Source organism: Eublepharis macularius, chromosome 7, assembly GCF_028583425.1.
Source record: "Eublepharis macularius isolate TG4126 chromosome 7, MPM_Emac_v1.0, whole genome shotgun sequence".
NCBI classification, from domain to species: Eukaryota; Metazoa; Chordata; class Lepidosauria; order Squamata; family Eublepharidae; genus Eublepharis; species Eublepharis macularius.
Genome location: NC_072796.1, coordinates 114,567,953 through 114,587,144, shown reverse-complemented (window position 1 = coordinate 114,587,144; position 19,192 = coordinate 114,567,953). Strand labels below are relative to the sequence as shown.

General features: G+C 41.0%; 1 protein-coding gene across 2 annotated transcripts in view; it reads left to right on the top strand.

The window, feature by feature from the left end:
- Window positions 1-19,192, top strand: part of LRP12 (LDL receptor related protein 12) — a 54,235-nt gene that overhangs the window by 17,961 nt on the left and 17,082 nt on the right. The window contains exon 2 of one of the 2 annotated variants that reach the window (XM_054985809.1): window positions 13,730-13,786. The exons of the other annotated variant lie outside the window; for it this stretch is intronic. Within the exon in view, the coding sequence (XP_054841784.1) occupies window positions 13,730-13,786 (57 nt within the window). The remainder of the gene's footprint in view (window positions 1-13,729; window positions 13,787-19,192) is intronic. 2 annotated transcript variants of the gene reach the window in all.

The window sequence follows — 19,192 nt, the reverse complement described above, 5'->3', positions numbered from 1 at the left end:
ACACAGCAGATTAAGAAGGCTTGCGGTGGCCATCAGCTGAATTCACTTTTTCCTTAACTTTATCAATATTACACTATTGGGTGATCCCTGACTATTGTGTCTGAATGAAAATTAATTTTTCATTTTAATGTCTCAGATTCATTTCAGTTGATAAATTTCTTTCTTTCTTTCTTTCTTTCTTTCTTTCTTTCTTTCTTTCTTTCTTTCTTTCTTTATTTATTTATTTATTTATTTATTTATTTATTTATTTATTTATTTATTTATTTATAATCCACCTTTCTCACTGAGACTCAAGGCAGATTACATAGTGTGAGATTAGTACAATCAGTATCAAGGACATTTTCATAAACAAAGTTATAGGATTTTACAAAGCAAGGATCCAATACAGAGTTGAAAAATTGCTGAAACAGAACATAATCAATTCTAGGACTTACATTAGACAACATGAAGCACAGGTAGTCTATAGGAGTATATATTCAAAGCAACAGATAGTATGCAAGGCAAAATAGTTGTAAAGTCTACGGCCCCTAACTTATTAGCGAAGCATCTCCTCCCTATAATACTTCCCTCCTATCTGAGTAATAAGCCTTTTTGAATAATTCAGTTTTGCATTGTTTGCAGAAAGCCAGGAGAGTGGGGGCTCTCCTGACCTCAGCAGGCCATTCCACAGGGTTGGGACCACCACAGAGAAAGCCCATGTACAGGCTGCTGTTGATTTTGCCCATGTGCAGGCTGGCACCTGCAAGAGACCCTTTGTCTGGCTCACATCTTTGTCTGGCTACCTGCCCTGGCCGCTGCCCAGGACACAGGCACATTCCCAGCCTGTGGCGGGAATGTGCCTTGTCCGGCCACCGGCGCAGGGGTGGGGTTATGCCCACATATGTGCGAGTTACAATGATGTTAACCTTAGTTGACTCCTTGAGCTCTTTCAACCCACCCCTTAGCATTGTGCAGTTAATGTATACTGTTAAAAATAAATACTTCATGTTTATGTGCATGGGCTTTACTTTGATCAACTCCAGACTTTGCTCAGGAAATTGAAGCCAGATGTAAAATAGTAGGGTGATACCCTTCACTTCCAGCGCTTGCTGCAGGTACTGCACTTCAAACAGATAATTATTTCACCACTTGTGCCAGTTAAAGGGAATGACAAGAAATCTCTTGAAAAGGGAAGCCCAGTACTGGTTTCTGTGGACCTTTCCCTCTCTCAGTGAGGTTTCAAAAACTGCTGTGTGGTAGACCTGGAAGAACTCAAGTTTTGCAATTTAAATAATCTTGGTCCTTGCTCGTTATCACCACTTAGAATTCAGTGACAAGTTACAATGCAAAATGGGCTAAGGGATTATTTATCAAGAATGTCTGATTCAATCTAGTGAGAATACAAATCATCTAGGGCAACATCAGATCTTTTAAAAGTGGGTTTTGTTTTGCTCCTTTTCTGCCTGATTACAAATCTAGTGGTTTGTATTAATTGCTCAGTTAAAAATGCATAGTTGTTCTAAGCCTTGACTTTGTAGCTTGATGACGGATGGAAACTCATGACTGTTTTCTTCCTAGCTAAGGCCTGTACTGAAATACCCTTTCTGGTGTGTGTGAAGGGAGAGAGCTCTTGAACAAAAGAAAGACTTTTGTGTCACTGTGTTGGATTCTCCAATTCATTAGGCTTTGTCATTCTGAGCTTTAGTCCTCTTCTGGCTGTTCACTTTAAGCTGTACAATTAAGTTTACATTCAGAGTTTGTTACCTTAGCAACTGCATAGGTGCTTCATCTGTAGTTAAACAGTAAACATGAGATAGTTTTTATTTGTTTCTTAAATTCAGGTAATCTTTGTCTTTACAATGCTAAGAAAGGATAATAAAGTCAGTGCTCTTTTAGTTGGAGAATGCACTTTGATGAAACCATTTCAGTTTTGAAGTTATCACACATGAAGCTAAAGTGAAGCAAAAAAAATAGAAGCTGAGATCTTTTTTGAACTTTGTGCTTTTTTCTGCCTTAGAGGGTTTTTTTGTCTCTGTGTGCTTTACATATAGAGTTGTTGTATAAGCTTGTATTTGCTTTAGTGCTTGAACAGATAGACCTATAAAAGAGGGATTATTTGTTACTGTATGAAGCTGCATTCACTAGTACATTATCCAAAACCATCTTGTTCTTCTTGACTGTCATTCTCAACCTAAGTGTTTCTGTGTTACTCAGAGCCATTACTTAATAGTACCATGTTTTACTTTTCATAGGGGTCTAGTTTTACTCTACTCTGGCCCAACTTAAGGGAAAAACTGGTAGCTTTTTAACCTATTATTTATTTCCTTCATTTATACACCATCTTTCTCTACAGTGAGAACTGAAAGCGGCTTACAGCATTTTCTACTCCTCTACTTTATCCTTACAACAACCAACTGTGCTGTAAGTTAGACTGAAAATGTGTGACTGTCCCAAAGTCACCCAGCCTGCTTCCATGGCAGAGTGGGGATTAGAACCTGGGTATCTCAGATCCTCTAGCCCCTATAGCACACACTCTATCTCTAAGTTAAAGAACCTGCTTTAGAATTGCATTTGTTGGAGCATGTATAGAAGGAGGGACACAGGAATTGCGAATTTACACCTTTCTTTTGGAATCCCTAGCTCAGTTTATTGTTGTGCTTCCAAGTATGAGTGTGAACATTTTTTCTTTTTAATAAATACGTTCTATTTTTAAAAACACAGCCATGGTTTAAGGGTTCTTCTGGTTTGCAAACCTATTTTCAGAAGGCTTGAAGAAGTAAACCTTCCTGAATGGCGCCTAAGACAGTTATTCCCAAAGTCCCACCTATCCTCTAGAGCTTTGGACCAATCCTTGTGGTTTAAGCCTTATGCAAATCTAAGTGGTTGCATGTCAGAGCCCCTGGAATTCCACTGGACTGGAGGGAGTGATCCAACCTCAGCTTAAGAAGGGACAAGAAAAACTTCTTCCCTTAGACAGGGAACTACAGCCCTGAATAAAGGCAACATCTTAGTCAGGCTTGGGGAGAGGCACTTTTAGATAGGATTAGGGGTCAGGTTAGAGAAGGAAACTTGTTTTACAGTGCAATCCTAAGTAGAGTTACTCCAGTCTAAGCCTATTGATTTCAGTGGGCTTAGACTGGAGTAACTCTACTTAGGATTGCACTGTTAGTGAAGTAAACAAGCAACCTATGAAGGGCCTGTCAGATCTTTCTATGTAGTGGTTTAATGTGTGGTAAAGCAGTTGCCTGAAACCTGAGTGTAAGTTTCTAAGCTGTGAGGGGGGGAAAGGTTAGAGTTGAACCTTAAATGCTGAGAATCTTACCTGGAGACAAAGGAATCAATTCTCCCCTTGGTGTTTGTGTTTGGATAACTAAGGCTCAGTTCAACCTGTTAATGTACACTGAGAGGAAAGTGTAACCCCTGGGGAATGCAGCTGAGAGCTAGTTGTACATTCCATACTGATTGTTCCACCCTTAACCTTTACTGTGTTCCACATTATTTTTGGTAAATGTTTGTTGTTCAGTTCCATCTGCATTTTGTCTGTCAAGTTAAAAAAAGCTGTGTAAAAGAGGTTATACTTACCTCACCCTTAGGTCAAGGTCAAGGTAGTCCCCTGTGCAAGCACCAAGTCATTACTGACCCATGGGGGGATGTCGGATCATGACGTTTTCTTGGCAGACTTCTGTTACGGGGTGGTTTGCCATTGCCTTCCCCAATCATCTACACTTTATCCCCAGGAAACTGGATACTCATTTTACCGACCTTGGAAGGATGGAAGGCTGAGTCAACCTTGAGCCAGCTACCTGAACCCAGCTTCTGCCAGGATCAAACTCAGGTCATGAGCAGAGCTTGGACTGCAGTACTGCAGCTTACCACTCTGTGCCACGGGGCTCCCTTAAGTACCATATTATTCGTGTAGGATCACAAATAAGAGCCCTTTAGGGAGCACAAAGCTTACATGCTACCAACCAGTTAGATAAAGCTTGTGTCTCCCTTTTTTACTGATTGTGGGTGGCTGAGGGGGAGGTTAAACAAAAAGATTTGGACAGCCATAAGTCCAGAGGGCAATTACTGCAGAAATCACCCTCATCCCCTTTGCCTGCTGGTTACTGCCTCAGTTCCCATGACATTAAAGGCATGAAACAATGGGGCTAGAATAAACCATCAGCAGGGCGGCAAATATTATCTTACAACAGGAGATCAGAGAAGACAATGTTAAATATTTTTTAAAAAAATTTATACCGTAAGCCGCTTTGAAGGCTTTGTTGATGAAAAGCAGGATAATAGAATAAACAGTCAATATAAAATATGTCATTTTGCTTAGTAGAAATCATGAAATCATCCGGCAGTTCACAAAGGCTCTGTAAGTGGAATTTTCCAGTCTGCTATTGCAGTTTCTCTAAATATTGCCTTTGGGATCTAAGGGCCCCCAAAATATCCCAAGGCACAATGGAGTAGGAGGTGGGAGTCTGTGAAAAACTCTCCCACTATCAGAAATACCCGTCTACCAATGAAAAACAAGCACTGGGTAAAAGTGTGAAAGAATTATAGAATCTCGCCTGTTTTAGTTTTCTTGATACCTCCATTCCTTTTGGTTGTAGTGGTTGCTTTTTAACAATTGGTATAGGCATGCTTTCTTTGCCTTATTTGTATATTCTGTATTAGCCAAAAGTCAAGAAGGGAGTGGTCTAATTTGAAAACAATAAAATGCCTGTTATCACTCCAGGTAGAACAAGAAATTCATCTCATGAAATCCTACTCCTGCATGCCTTCTCCAAGGTGGAATTTCAAGAAGGTGTTTCAGGTAAATGATTGCCTAGAGGAGTTATCAGGCTAGTTGGCATAGCATAAAGCAAAACTAAATAGCATTTGATGAGAGTAAACTGATTCGCTTTCAGTTGATGACTCCTTTCTAAATATACTTGGAGAAAGTAACAATTTGTTGTTAACTGAGCAGGGTGCAAAGCTACCTTTATCTTTCACAGGAGGTAATGTTTTGGAATAGATGAATAGATGAGTGCATCAGTATTTAATGATTCCTACTAATCTAGATCAAGAAAATTATAGCATCATGGTTAGGAGCCTAACCTACGTTGAATAATGTTGATACCATCCCAATATCTGCATGCATTAAATACCACTGCCTGTGCATTCAGTATATTGCTCGAAGCAGCAGACTGACTTGCTTGGAATAGAAATTGTTTTTATTGAGCTGTCCTGACTTGTTCTGAAGAAACTCTTTATAATTGGAGGCTCAATGTAGTTTAAACTCTGGCCTCTTGAAGAATGAGATCTACTGTTTATATCCATATTTTAGAAATTTGATTTGTACAAAATTACAATGTTTTGTACTGCTTAACTTTGGCAGATTTTCACTATTCCATTGGTTTAATTTGTCTCTGAAAATAGTTGTTTCGGAAATAGACCTGAAATTCATTCAGTTGCTTTCTGGTTTGGATGAAGTTCATTTTTGAATACTTTTAAAAACCCCTGTTTCCATCCATTCTTTTAAAGGAGTAATAATACCATTTTGTATTCTATAGTGCTTCCTGACTTGAAACCATTGTCCTCCTGTATATATTATTTTCACTGTCCATACATTTTTGTATATACTTGTGGTGGTTTATAGACACCATTTGCTGAATTCTACATGATTTCACATCTGTTGTGAAGTGTATCCATCCATTTCATCTGTCATGTGATCATCTTTATATAGGCAAAAATCATGTTGCATTTTCCCCACACTGATCTTATGTAAGATGATTTGTTTTATCTCTAGATCTCTTTTGGCAGTAATACTTTTAAAGTGTAATTCCTCTGCCGAATTCCAGCTCTGGATTATTCTTCCAAATGCAATGGCTTGTTTCTGTTTAGGATTCCTCAGCACTCACTTATGTGTTTCCCATTTCCTATCCTATATCTATCTGTATATGTTTCTACTTCTTCAAGGGCTTTCATTTTTTTCCCACTTGGTATCTAAAAATATATGTGATTCTTGCTCTTGAGGTCACTAATGAGAGCATTAGATGATTCCACTTAAACAGATGGAATAAGGGCTGGTAAGGGCTGGTTTGCCCTATCTTTCCCTCAGCCTGCATATACATGAATAAATGTAATGTATGAGCGTGACTGTTTTTCTAGTTATGGAACTGCTGCAGGCCATAACCATTACTGTCTGGCTGACATGGTGTTTTTAAATCATGATTGTATGTACTTGGGAAAGTTTTAGGACTGTGTGGAAAAAGAAATGTGGGATTTGCCCCCTTCTGAAGCAACCTATTTTAAATGAAGCTTCTAAAACCAGTACAAATGCTTATGACGATGTTCTTGTTACCAGCACAGTGCTTGGTGGTTGGCAGAAGTTAAAATCCATTTTAAGTCTTGCTTAGGATCTGAGAGAGACCCTAGTTAAGATCCCCACTGTGCCATGGAAATTTGTTGGGGGACTTTGTGCCAGTCACACACTGTCAGTATAATCTACCTCAAGATAGTTGTGAGGATAAAATGGAGGAGAGGAAAACAATATAAGCCACTTTTTATCTACATTGCAGAGGGCTGGGAGACAGTAGGGTATAAATGAATATATAAATAAATTGATAGCTAGCAAGGATATTTTTGGATTTGTGGTGTGCCTATGATAGTACACTCATGCTCCATCACCTTTATTCTGTATACTCTTTGACAGGATAAAATAACCCATCAATATACTTCCAGTGTCTCACAGAAAAATAATATTTACAGAAGATGGCTCTATAGGAAGCGTGACTTGATTCTTTAGATGTAAGAGTCCCTGTAACTGGAGAATGTACTTAACAATTTCTTTTCATATAAACTGTAAAGAATGTGGTATAGTACTAATACTCAGTTGCAAAACATCTCACTGAAAAGCCATTCATTTACTTCAGTAAATAAAGTTGTACATTTCAGATGTTAAATGTGTGCTGAGCACAAAGATTGGAAATATATGATTAGTATTGTCCCTTGAGTTTCAATTGCATTGTTTGTGTGTTGCATTAGAATATATCAAGTTATATTCTTTTTACTGACAGAGTATGGCACTTATGCATATACCTTTCAAATGACATCTTGTTATTTGAAAGATGTTAACATGTGCTAAGAATCACATGTGCAACATCCTTATTTTTAGGGAGGGCTGTATGTGACCGTCAAGTGGAGATGGAAAGAACAGGCCAACAAGATGGCATACTTTATGGTCGATCAGCTTAGTGCTTTACTGGCCCCTTTAAGAGCATCTGTATCACCTCAGTTTTTTTCAGAACACTATAGTCTACCTCACAGAAAGTAATTCCTCTCAACTTTGTGAAATATGAAAGAAGATCTTAGAGGTGTGCTTGCTTTGGGCAAGCTCCTGTGTTCTATTTTGGAAAGAAACATCTCTGCATTGAGATGTTGGTAAATTTCTCCCATATACGGTTACGTAGAACATGATGAAAAACTGTTCCCCACGCGTGAAGCCTGTCACGGAAGGGACACAACTAACAGACATTCCTATATGTTGTTCTCAGTAGGGAAGAGAGCTGTAAGGGAGAGGAAGATCAGCTGATGGATAAAAATGTTAGTCCTGAATGGCTGATTTTGCTGCAGCATAACCTACATTAGTAGAAACATGAGGTTTGCTCTTTCCGGCATTGCAGCAAGGAAAGAAAGGTCCTCGCTGTGGAAAGAGAGAGCAATTTTGGATGCAAGGTCACTATTTGGCACCTGAAGTTTAAAATGAGGAGGGAAAGGAGGATTCAGCCTTTCAAAGGAATGCCCTGTCAAATTTATAAAACCCACCTAATGTGTTGCCAAGATACAAGATCTGCTACAAACTGCATCACTGCTGGTTCTCCTTTGCCTTTGTTGGGAACTTCTGCTCTCTCCTGTGGCAGCCCAGGGAAAGCTGAAGGCAGGCAGGTGACTGTGCTTGGTGGGGTAGGCAAAGATAAATGACTCCTCCACCAAGAGTGGGAGGAACCTGGCCTGGAGAGGAAGCAACAAGTCTTTCAGTCTTCAACTTCAAGCCAACTTTCAATGATATTGTAATTGCCCAGAGCACAAATAATGGAATAGATTGTGAGTAGTCAGTGTACTAATTTAATACACAAGATTATGATCCTGATTTACTGAATTACTGAAGTGGGGATTCCTGTTTGAAATCTGTTCACACATACCCAAAGAACTCCATGCTTGAGTTGAAGATGGCATAATTCTTACAGATTTGTCTTCCATTCTAGTTATATAGCAGTCTAGTGGCAGTGGTTGGGCTACCTGGCAATTTTAGCTTAAACAAAAGAAGTCTTGAGTCTGCAAATCCTGCAATACATGTCTTTTAGGTGCTGTAGGATTTTTGGTTTTGTTTTCACAAACTTAGCACGGCTATGTTTACATTCAGCTGAATCAGATGGTGAGTTTTTTAAAATTACATAGAATAGTCAACGTGCATAATACTTTACAGAGCACAAGAAGGCAAATTTCTGCCCCAAGGAGCTTACAATCTCAAAATTTGAGGCAAGAAAGATGACAAAGAGAGTGGAGAGAGAATGGAGGTGGGGCAAAACTGGTGAATGTGTATTCATTCCAAGGACATGTACATAGGCTTCGTTTCTGTAGGGGAGGGGAACTAAGGATTTGTGTGAAAGTTTTCAAGTTTTTTCTGGGCTCTTCAGGAAAACATCCTCATACGCCCCAAAACATTTTGCAACCCATCTGAAAGAACATGAGGAAGAAGCAACTGCACCTTATTGAGGAAGGCATTCCAGAGCCTTGGGCCCACTGCAGTAAAGGCTCCGCTCTTCACAAGTAACTGATGTTCTTAGAGTAGGGCCTTTAGGACTGCTGACTGGTGTAGAGAAAAAAATCCTGTCCCTTTAATAGTGGCCAAATGTGATGGAAATGGACTGTTGAAGCTTTTTGTGCCATGAAGGTAAATAGCATAACCTGATAAATAATATCCCATTAATCTTCCAATACCCTGACCTAGATAGCCCAGGCAAGCATGATCTCATCAGATCTCAGAAGCTGAGCAGGGTCAGCATTGGTTAGTATTGGATGGGATTCCGCTAATGAAAACCAGGGCTGCAGAGGCAGACAGTGGCAAACCACCTCTGTTAGTCTCTTGTCTCGAAAATCCCATGAGGGGATCACCATAAATCAGCTATGGCTTGAAAATTTCTTAAGGAGAAAGCATGGGTGAATAGTCACTATTCGCAGAGGAGTAGGAATGATGCCACTTTGATGATGCTTTTGAATCAGTCAACAATTTTTGATACTGTGGACCGTTCTGATTTGCTGAGCCCTTTGGAACAAGAGATATTGTTGAGAGATACAGTGGTTCTGGTCCTTTGTGTAATATTGAACTCAGAGAGTAAGTTTTGGAGATTCAGTATTAGTTTTCTGGCTGTTGACATGTGAGGTGTCCCAGGAACTGAGATTTGTTGTTAATGCGTAGATGACATCCAGCTTTAGATATATATTTTGTTATCTAAGGAATTAGAGGCAAGTGTCTCTGTGCATTGGTGTCCTGATGAAGTGGCTAAGAGAAGCAAACTGAAACTGGATCCAAATAAGATTGGAGGTGATGCTGATTGGGAAGACTGATAACCTGGAAGAGGTTTTTAACAATTGGATGAGATCACACTAACATTGGCCGACTGTGTAGCAGGTTTGGGGGATTATTCTTAAATCTGGTTTTATTGATGAAAAAGCAGATTGGTACTGTTTCTTTTTTATTATTATTACTTTATTTAGAATTTTTATACATATAGTAAAGATCATCTAAAATGGGGTACACAGATGAAAACACATTTGGACCCCTGGAAAGTGTAATGGAGTATACTAGCTTCAGATCGAAGAACAGTCAAATAGAAAACCAGAGTCTATAGTCCGTTCTCCATGCTAGGATCCTTTTCCAAATAATCAAAAACAGGATTCCAGGTTTCTTCATAACTGCTATGTTGCGCACTATGATGTGAGCTACAGAAGAAGGGATTATGTGCAGTTTTCTCTGAAACACAGATCTCCCAAAGTTTCTCACGCCATCTATCCAAGGAAAGTCCGGCTGGATCTGACCAGAAAGCAGCAATCGTCAAATGGCCTGCTGCTAGTAATTTGGAAATAAGGTTTCTTGTCTTTTGGGGAGTTTGGATATAATTCCAGATATCAAATATAAACAGCTTCAAAGAAAGGGGTAGATTAACCTTAATAATTTGGAAAATTGCCTTAGAAACAGCCATCCAGAAAAGATAGATTTGGGGGCATTTCCACCATAAGTGAATTGGAGAGCCTTTTTGCCCACAAAGCTTCCGACATTTAGGGCTAAGACCCTGATTTATTTTATGTCGTCTATTGGGACAGTGATACCAATTTGCAAATAATTTATAAAACTGTATCTTAATTGAATGTATAGATTTGTTCAAGGGAGAACTCCAAATGGCTTCCCACTCATCTATTGGAAGTCCTCAGGCAGTTCTTTCTCCTACATATTAACATACGTTGGTAATTTTGGGTATAGGACCTTGAGGACAATATGGTATATTTTAGACAAAAGACCTTTAATTGTCCTCAAAGATCCAGTTAAAAGTGTCTCAAACTGAGCTAATGGTCTGAGGGAACTATTTTTGGTTGCTTAGGAGAGCATAATTGCTCTCATTTGGAAATATTGGAACCACAATGTCTGGCCTTGTAGCTTCAAATCTACTTCTTGTTTAGTAAGAATTTTCTCTTGTCTGTACCAATTCCTAATATGGTCAAGGTGAAATTCAGGCAGTAACTGAAAGCTACTTAAGTCTGAACCTGCAGGAAACCATGCCTGGTTTAGAACATAGGCCATTGGTAGGGTTGCCAGGCCCCCTCAACCTCTTGGCGGGGGACAGGGGCCTGGCACTTATCTTTGGGGAGAGGGGGGTGAGTGCGTGCAGAGTGCGCACGTGCGCACCCCCACAGGTGCAATGATGTCACTTCAGGAGTGACGTCATTGTGCGGCCCCTGGGCAGGCCCATTTTCAGGCACTGCTGAGTGCCCCTGCACTCCGCAGCACCAGAAACGGGCTGTTCTGCCGCTGATTGGGCCCGTTTGCAAGACACCACCTCCTTGCAAGGCACCACCTCCAAAGTATTCTGGCTCCACCCCCAAAGACTCCAGTTATTTTTTGAGTTGGACTTGGCAACCCCAATGTTTTATTGAAAATTGGAAATACATGGGAAGGAAGGAAGGCAAAGGAAGATATGGAAAGAAGTAAAAAGGAAGGTATGGATGGAAGGCATTGAAGGAAAGAAGATATGGAAAGGTATGGAAAGATAAGGAAAGAAGAAAAGAGGAAGGAAGGAAGGCTTGGAAAGATATGGAAAGAAGTAAAAAGGAAGGAAGGAAGGAAAGAGAAGGCATGGAAAGAAGGAAGGAAGGAATGGAAAGAAGAAAAGAAGAAGTAAGGAAGGAAGATATGGAAAGGTATGGGAAGAAGAAAAGAGGAAGGTAGGAAGGAAGGCTTGGAAAGATATGGAAAGAAGTAAAAAGGAAGGAAGGCATGGAAGGGAGGAAGGGAAAGAAGGAAAAAGAAAAGAAGGAAGGAAGGAAGGAAGAGGAAGAAATCAAGGAAGAAAGGAAGGATCACAGAAGTAGAGCCACACAATCTTAAAGGAAGCACATGTCCTCTGAAGCAAATGCACTCCCTGTCCCTCCATCCCAGCTGTCCTGCACACACATGGTGAGACAGTCCTCCGTGCAACGAATGGGGCTTCCACCCATTCAAAAGCACCCCGACACAGGCTGCACTTCATGCCATGACTGGCTCTCGCCAGCTGCGCACTTGCCTACTCGGGAGTAAGCCGGCAAGCAGGAAGTCTTGGGCCACCTCTGCTTTGGCGCTTCCTCGCCACTTCTTCGCTTCTTCCTTTCCCCTTCCCCCCAAGTGCCCTTCCCGGGCACTCGTTGCGAGCACGGGGCTGGCAAAGCTCGGTGCCTGCAGAGGAGCGCTCAGCATGGCGAGGGAGGGTGGGCTGTCCTCAGCTCTGGCCCGCCCCTTTCTTGCTCCAGCATTGGAAAAGAAAGGGGAAGCATGGGTGGGTGCATAGATCGGGAGAGTGGCTGGTCCGCTTGGCCCCTTAAAGGAGGCTGGGGGAGAAGTGAACTTGCAAGCCTCCGGGAGCCGCCCAATAAGGCTTGAAGAGCCACATGTGGCTCGCGAGCCACCATTTGGCCACCGCTGCTTTATAGCATTTCAGAATCTATTCTGCTTCCCATGTTCTCCCGAGTTCTGCACATGAAAGGGAGTCATGGGAAGCAGAAATGTTTTTGTCTGTCTTTTTTCCTCTCCCCCCCCCCCCACCGTGCATATTCTGCAATTTTTTTTAAGCTGTAGCTGGCGCATGTTCTGTCCATGAAGAATCAAAAACTCCTGTTCTGCTTCTCTTCTCCCCCCCCCCTTTTCACTGGGAGCTGATTGGTCTGCCTGCTGGTAACCACTCCCACTCTCCTCCGCTCTGTGAACTCCTTTTTCGCCATTTTTATCAGTAAAGTGTGAGGTAAGAGTCATAAGGCTGTTTCTCCATTCGCTTCCTTCCTCCCGGGTATGTACACAACTTTTTTTCCCCAAAGCCAGGAACAAGTCCTAACGTTGTTGCTTATTCCCTGCTGGCTTTAAAAGCCAGGAAAGGATTAAATGGCTGCTTTCCCCTCCTTTCAGGCATGTTTCAGGCTTTTGATAATGTCAAAGAAACAAAGTGACAAGGAAGCTGCCAGGAGGGAATGAAGTAGCCGCATTTTAACCCTTTCCTGGCTTGGCTTTTAAACAAGCACAAAAAGTACGTTTTCCCCCAGAACCCCACCACCAATTGCCTCTCCAGTGGGTAGGGGATAGCCCAATCATTAAATACAGGGAGTGGGGGATGGGTTCCAACATTGCAATGTTACCACACACGTGAAATTTTTTTAAAAAAATGATGTCCACTCCAGCCCCCCAAAAATGCAGCTCCAAACAGACACATCTTAACTCGTCAGCATATACTAAATTGCCTCAAGGTTGTGCACTGCAGAATGATGGAACCCTAAGCTGTTTCAGCACCGATCAGCCTGAGTGCTTAGCACCGCCAGCTTAAAGTGTGCTATCCAGAATGGGCCTTCTAACCAATAAACAAAAGTAGAGAAGAGTATCATAACTAGGAAAAAATCTGGCAAAATCATAGTATGACAAGATTAAGAACTTGGCTATTTGTTACACCTACCCTATGAAAAACAACCAGGTTCCCTCTAGAATTAGCTCCCTCACAGTACCCAAGGAAAGCTGATGGTGTTTGTCTTAAACTCATTCTTAGGAGAAAATACATGCTTATGGTTATTCTATGGGCTTTTCCATTTCATTGTATCATCTGGTCCACCTTCCTGTAAGTAGTTGGGAAAAGCAGGTAGTGGAAAAATTTAAAGTATTTAAAAATGAGACAATTAAAATGAACTCAAACATCTGAAATCTTTTAAGATCTGTTACACTGTAGTAGGACTCTGATGTCTCCTGGTACTCTATTTAGTTTGTCTGCTGTATATGACAAAGAAGCATTCTGTGCCTTGCTTGTGTCATATTTTGTTTGTCCTAAATTTATTATTCTTTCAGAAATATAGTTGAAAGGGTCTTGGCTCTTAAGTATTTGAATATCAAAGTAGCTTGGTTTTGTTCTCTTCTTTTTCTGTAGTAGTATATCTGAAGAATTTTTACAAATTTTATCTTGGAAATTAGCTTATTCATTATGTTTAATTTTAGGAAACAGTGCTCTTGCAGAACGTTCAGAAAATGTGCATATTTCAGGATTGTCAACTGGTAAGTCATTTTTTTGTAATGTTTAAATTTCATGCATGGCTTAAATAGTAAATATTGAAAGCCACCTGGTATCTTATGAAGAGATATTTGGCTATAAAAATTATTACTTGCCTTTTGCAGCATGTAATAAGGAATGAAGCAACTGGAACATGGAAGAAATTTCACAAGATAAATTTGATACCTGCATGCTTGTGAACAGATTATTCCATTCTAAATGCTTAATTATTTTTCTATACAAATATTAAACTAAGAGAGAAGGTGGCCTGAGTTGATATTTTATATTGCAAAGTTTTACGCAATGAAAAAAATTGAAAGGTCGTTTTTTAAGAAGTATTACTATTAAAGAATAGCAAAAATAGCCACATGACAAGTTTTGTTTTATAAGACTGGAAGCAACTTCTGAAACTGCTGTTCTCATGAATGCACAGTTTTTCTAATATAACAAGAAGTAATATGGTGTGACACTAATGGAGTACTAGTAGAGTCTTTTAAGATTTGCTTCCCTTCCCTGCCTTCGGATAAAGGTTCAGCAATCTCTGTTCCCTTTTTTCTCTGTAGCACAGATATGTGCTATGTGTATGCTGCTGAAATACTCTATAAAGAGTATTCACCACAGTATAAAAACCTTTATTTTTGCCTTGGATCTTACGTGCTAAAGGGTGTGTGTGTTTTTCTTGCCTCCCACCACCTGCTCCCAGTCTTATGTGCCCCCCTGAAAATGTGCCCATTGTGGGTGAGGGACTCCCAGGATCATTATGGGGGTCAAAATGGGGAGTGGCAATAAGGGAAGGGAATCAGCTAATATAACCCTCTACCTCTTCCATGAGAGGAAATGCATACTGCAAGTGGAAAGAGCACGTAAAATTCAAGCACCAGGTTTTTTTAATGATAGCAGAGGCTATTGATGCATTTCTGTGGGCTGAATCCATTATTGTTTAGGCCCTGGAAGTAGGAGTGAATTTCTGGCTTTTGTATTCCTGCATCTCTCCTCCTCCTCATTGCAGAAGATAGTAAGTTGCCCACAGAAAGCGCTCATGTGTATTTGAAGTTCTTTATTTGTATGAAGGAAAGCTCAGAACTATTGTATGATCAGTTAAGACGGGGTCCCAATGTGGTGCCTGTGGGCCCGATGGTGCCCACCAACACTGTTCCTATACCCGCCAAGTGCTTTTAGAAAGTAGGAGGGGCCAGATGGACCTATTGCCCTGCAGGGCTTCTGATTGGCCCATGGACTTGTTACCAGAACTGCTTTTTATTACAAGGGGAAATTAGCTTTAGCAGTCTGTAACTAAAATTAGCGCGGATCTGACCTATATATACCGAGGTCCCGATTCCAGACACTCTACTGAAAAAGAGGCAGACTACAAATAGGTTCCAACACGTGTATTTTCTAATAGTGTGGCGTAAGCCTGAACTTGCACATACATACAAGAAAACATACAAGGTCTAAGAAATACAGAGTAGGAAATATAGAGACTTTCGCATTAGCAGGTTCCCAACGATGGTAGGGGAAATACTCACAATCCTGGAGCGAAGCAGAGACACGACAGCGAGGTGGCCCAGTGCCAGCACTGGGACCACAGACGGACAGCAAGGGGTTCTGGATAGGAATGGCCTGAGCCACAGACAGCGAGGGGTTCTGGATGGGAATGGCCTGAGCACCGAGTGGTCTGGGAGACCAGCTTAAATACCCCAAAATGTACCCTGGGGCTGGTGCTGTACTTGGTGGTTCTCACAGATTAAAACAAAGGTTCTAATGGGTTACTGAATGGCTTGGATGGGCCACTTTGGTAATCTGATTGTGATAAGTGACACCTCAGGAAGAGGGGACAAAAGAGGGAGGGGGAGATCCGAGTGGGCTGAAAGGATGTTCCAGCGGACAGGGCTTGTCCTGATGTCATCAGCTCTGGAATGCGGAGGTTTCTTTGAGATGCATTCTCTAAGTGCTTGGGATGGTCGGCACTTAGTTCCTTCTCCGGGGCAGCTCCTAAGATATGCAGAGCGGGGCGAGGTACTCTCGCTGCGGACGTGGTGTGCTCGCTTCTCTGAAATGGCTTCCCAAAGCAGGCTTCTTCCCTGGGTCTTCTGGCTGCCTAAGAACATGGATGCCGGCTGGGCAGAGCTGGGGCTGGATAGCAGGCTGCCTGGTAGCGAGGGCAAGCTCGGAGACCGGCCCGCGGGAGGCTCCAGGCGGGAACTGACCAGGGAGCGCCTAGCCAGGCTCGCTGGAGGTTTCCCCGGCAGGCGCCCGGCTGCTAGCAGCGGCTTGGGCCCATATGAGGCAGGCTTCCATAGAGGCAGGGGGAACAGCACTTTAAAACACAGTCCAAGGCAGGGAACAGGCACGGTCCGTGGCAGATGGTACTGCAGGCACGGGGCACACTTGTAATAAAGTCCAAACGCACACTGGGAAGTCCAGATATAGGTCTGGGCAGGGCTGCCCAGGAAAAGAGTCCTTTGTGCAGTTATCCAAACATGGAGTCAGTAAACTACACAGTCTATTGCAGCAGCAGGGTAATTAGCAAGCAGGCAGGAAACTGACACGTGTATTAGAGCACACACGTGCAAAGCAGTCTTTGGTGCAGCAGTAAAACAGCAATGCAGGAAACTTTAACACAGTTCATGGCAGGCCTTAAAGCAGGAGAGGGGGCCTACTTGGCAACAGACTGTATAGGTTTTTAAAATCTATATTGTTGCAGCAGTAGCTGCCACCAAGGCACAAGGATCTTCTCTATCAGTGCGATCTTAAACAGAGTTACTCCAGTCTAAGCCCATTGATTGACTGAAGTAACTCTAGAAAAGAGCAAGAGTCCAGTAGCACCTATAAGACTAACAAAATTTGTGGTAGGATATGAGCCTTCATGAGTCACACCTCATTTCTTCAGATAGGTGCTACTGGACTCTTTGCTCTTCTCTAATGCTACAGACAGACTATCATGGCTACCCATCTTGAAGTAACTCTGTTTAGGATTACACTGTTTGTGACTGAAGATAAGCTGTTGGTAAGCAAGAAAATACTTTTCGACAATATCTTCATGTTAAGTAGGGCTTCTGCCTGAAGTGCAGAGTTATGCATAACCTCACTCCGTAACATTTTGTGGATCTATCCCCTGTGGCATCCATTTTGTGGTTTTGCCCACCATTCTATGTCAGGATTCCAAAGGTGCTTGCATGCTCAAAAAGGCAGGACCTCTGAGTTAAGAGACAGAAGGTTGACAATGTAGTCATAAAATATCAGCATGACTGAGGGTGGAATCTAGCTTGTGACAAATATTTATGCATCACCAAAATAGGCAAAATTATTTGAAGAAAGTGGTAGGAGGATTAGTATTTAAGAAACTGGATTGTCACGTTCTTCCTGCCACTATGGTAAAATGGCACAATGTCAGATTCCTAGTTATTTCTGAAGAAATTTTGTTTTTGTTTTAATTTATCATGCAGTTTCATTAATTGAAAAGCAAAATGTTCTAAATGGATAGTAACTATCTTGTAATTTTTGTACACAAATCACATGTCTTCTTTTTTCATACAACAGTTTTTATTTTATATATAAATATATTTACAAAATATTAGAACAAATATAAAGCTAGCAATATAGCAATTGTCTAGCAATATAGCTAGACAAAACTTCAGGTACTGTATATCATTGATACAACAATGCATCTAAATCTATAAAAGGTTAAATCATTATTAAAAATACTTTGAAATAGATATTAATATAATTTCATCACATGGGTTATTAAGTGCTATTACAGAATTGTGTTAATGCATCCAGATTTATAAAATATTACTATCATGATGTGATGACACTCCAAGACAGTTAAAGCATGGATAATAGATGCATCAGGATCTGCCAAACAGTATAACAGTATAACTAGTAAAATAGTCTACTTCTTTTAGCAACAATGCAAGAGTAGATCCTTAGCCAGGGTCAACAAAGAGCAATTCTAAGCAAGTCTATTCAGAAAGTATAACAGCACACCGTGACTCTGAAGGGTTATTGCATACCAATGAACTCTTTACCTCTAGCACCATAAAGTGGTATTTTTATAATATAGTATTCAGTACTATTACACATTCCTAAAAAAGAAGAAAGACAAATTTAGATAATTCACAATCTGTATGCACTCCGCCATGTAACTGTAGAACTTAAACAGCTAATACATATATAACTTGAACAATTAACCTTAGGTAAAGAGAAATTATATTACAGCTACAGTAGAATTGAACTTGATAATCATAGATTTCCAAATTCGGTCTGTCTTTTCCACATCTCTGGATCTTTGGTATTCGGTTTGACTTACTAATTTATGAAGATCCTTCACCTGGTCCACCCAGTTCTCCCTAGGCTGGGAAGACTTAGATTTCTAACATTTCAAGCTCTTCCTTCCAACAGTAGCCCCCGTTCCCCTGCATTCCCCCTGTACAAGTCAGTCATGAGGGCTGAGAAATCATCAGGGGTTGCAGCTGGAAGCAAAGCTCGGCAAATTCCAGTGTGCTTCAGGAACATGTATGGTGCTGTATGAATCTATCTGTAAATCATTTCTTAGGAGAAAGTTTTTTTTAATGAAAAAAACAACTGTGGTTTAGATCCAGCCAGCTTCTCTACTGGTGAGGGAAGGGGTCTCCTTTTCCCACGAAAAGGCAGCACTAGGAATCACAGGGCCTGTATAGAAAAAATACAGGCACTGTGATTCCCAGTGCTGCCTCTGTGAAACAGAGACTGTAGAGGATAACTGTTTGAGACCAAGTGAAGAAGCTGGCAGGATCCAACCCTAAGCCAATAACATTACTATAAGGAATTTAATATAATTGTGCTTATAAAAAACAAGTGCATGCAGCTACTGGTGCTTCTGAATTCAGAAACTGGAATTGAAGGAGAACAGTCTTTCAGTGCAGTCCTCCTGAGAACGCTTTTCTAGCATACGTCCTGTTGGATAAACCTGAGGATTCTGAATAGACTTGCTTAGAATTGCTCTTTGTTGACCCTGGCTAAGGATCTACTCTTGCATGGTTGCTAAAAGAAGTAGACTATTTTACTAGCACATTGCACAAGATAAATTAGTGTTTGGTGAGCCTCTTACTTTTACAGATTACATCTGTGAGAGTCTGATTTTCTTTCATATATATGGGATTATCCTTATAAGCACATCAGTAAAAATCACAGAGAAGTAAATCTCGTGTCTATGACCATAAGCTGACAATTCTTTGTTAGTAAGCACCTACTGGTTAACTAGGTATTTATCATTCAGACTGTGAAAGTTAATATTTCAGTAAACAGAAGGAAACTGTCAAGGGTACCTTCATGGAGCATTTGAGATTAAAGGCCCCTTCTTCAAGCATACATGCATGGTCACTCAGCAAGCCTAGCCATTGAGAGTTATGTGCACACCTCCCATATCCTGC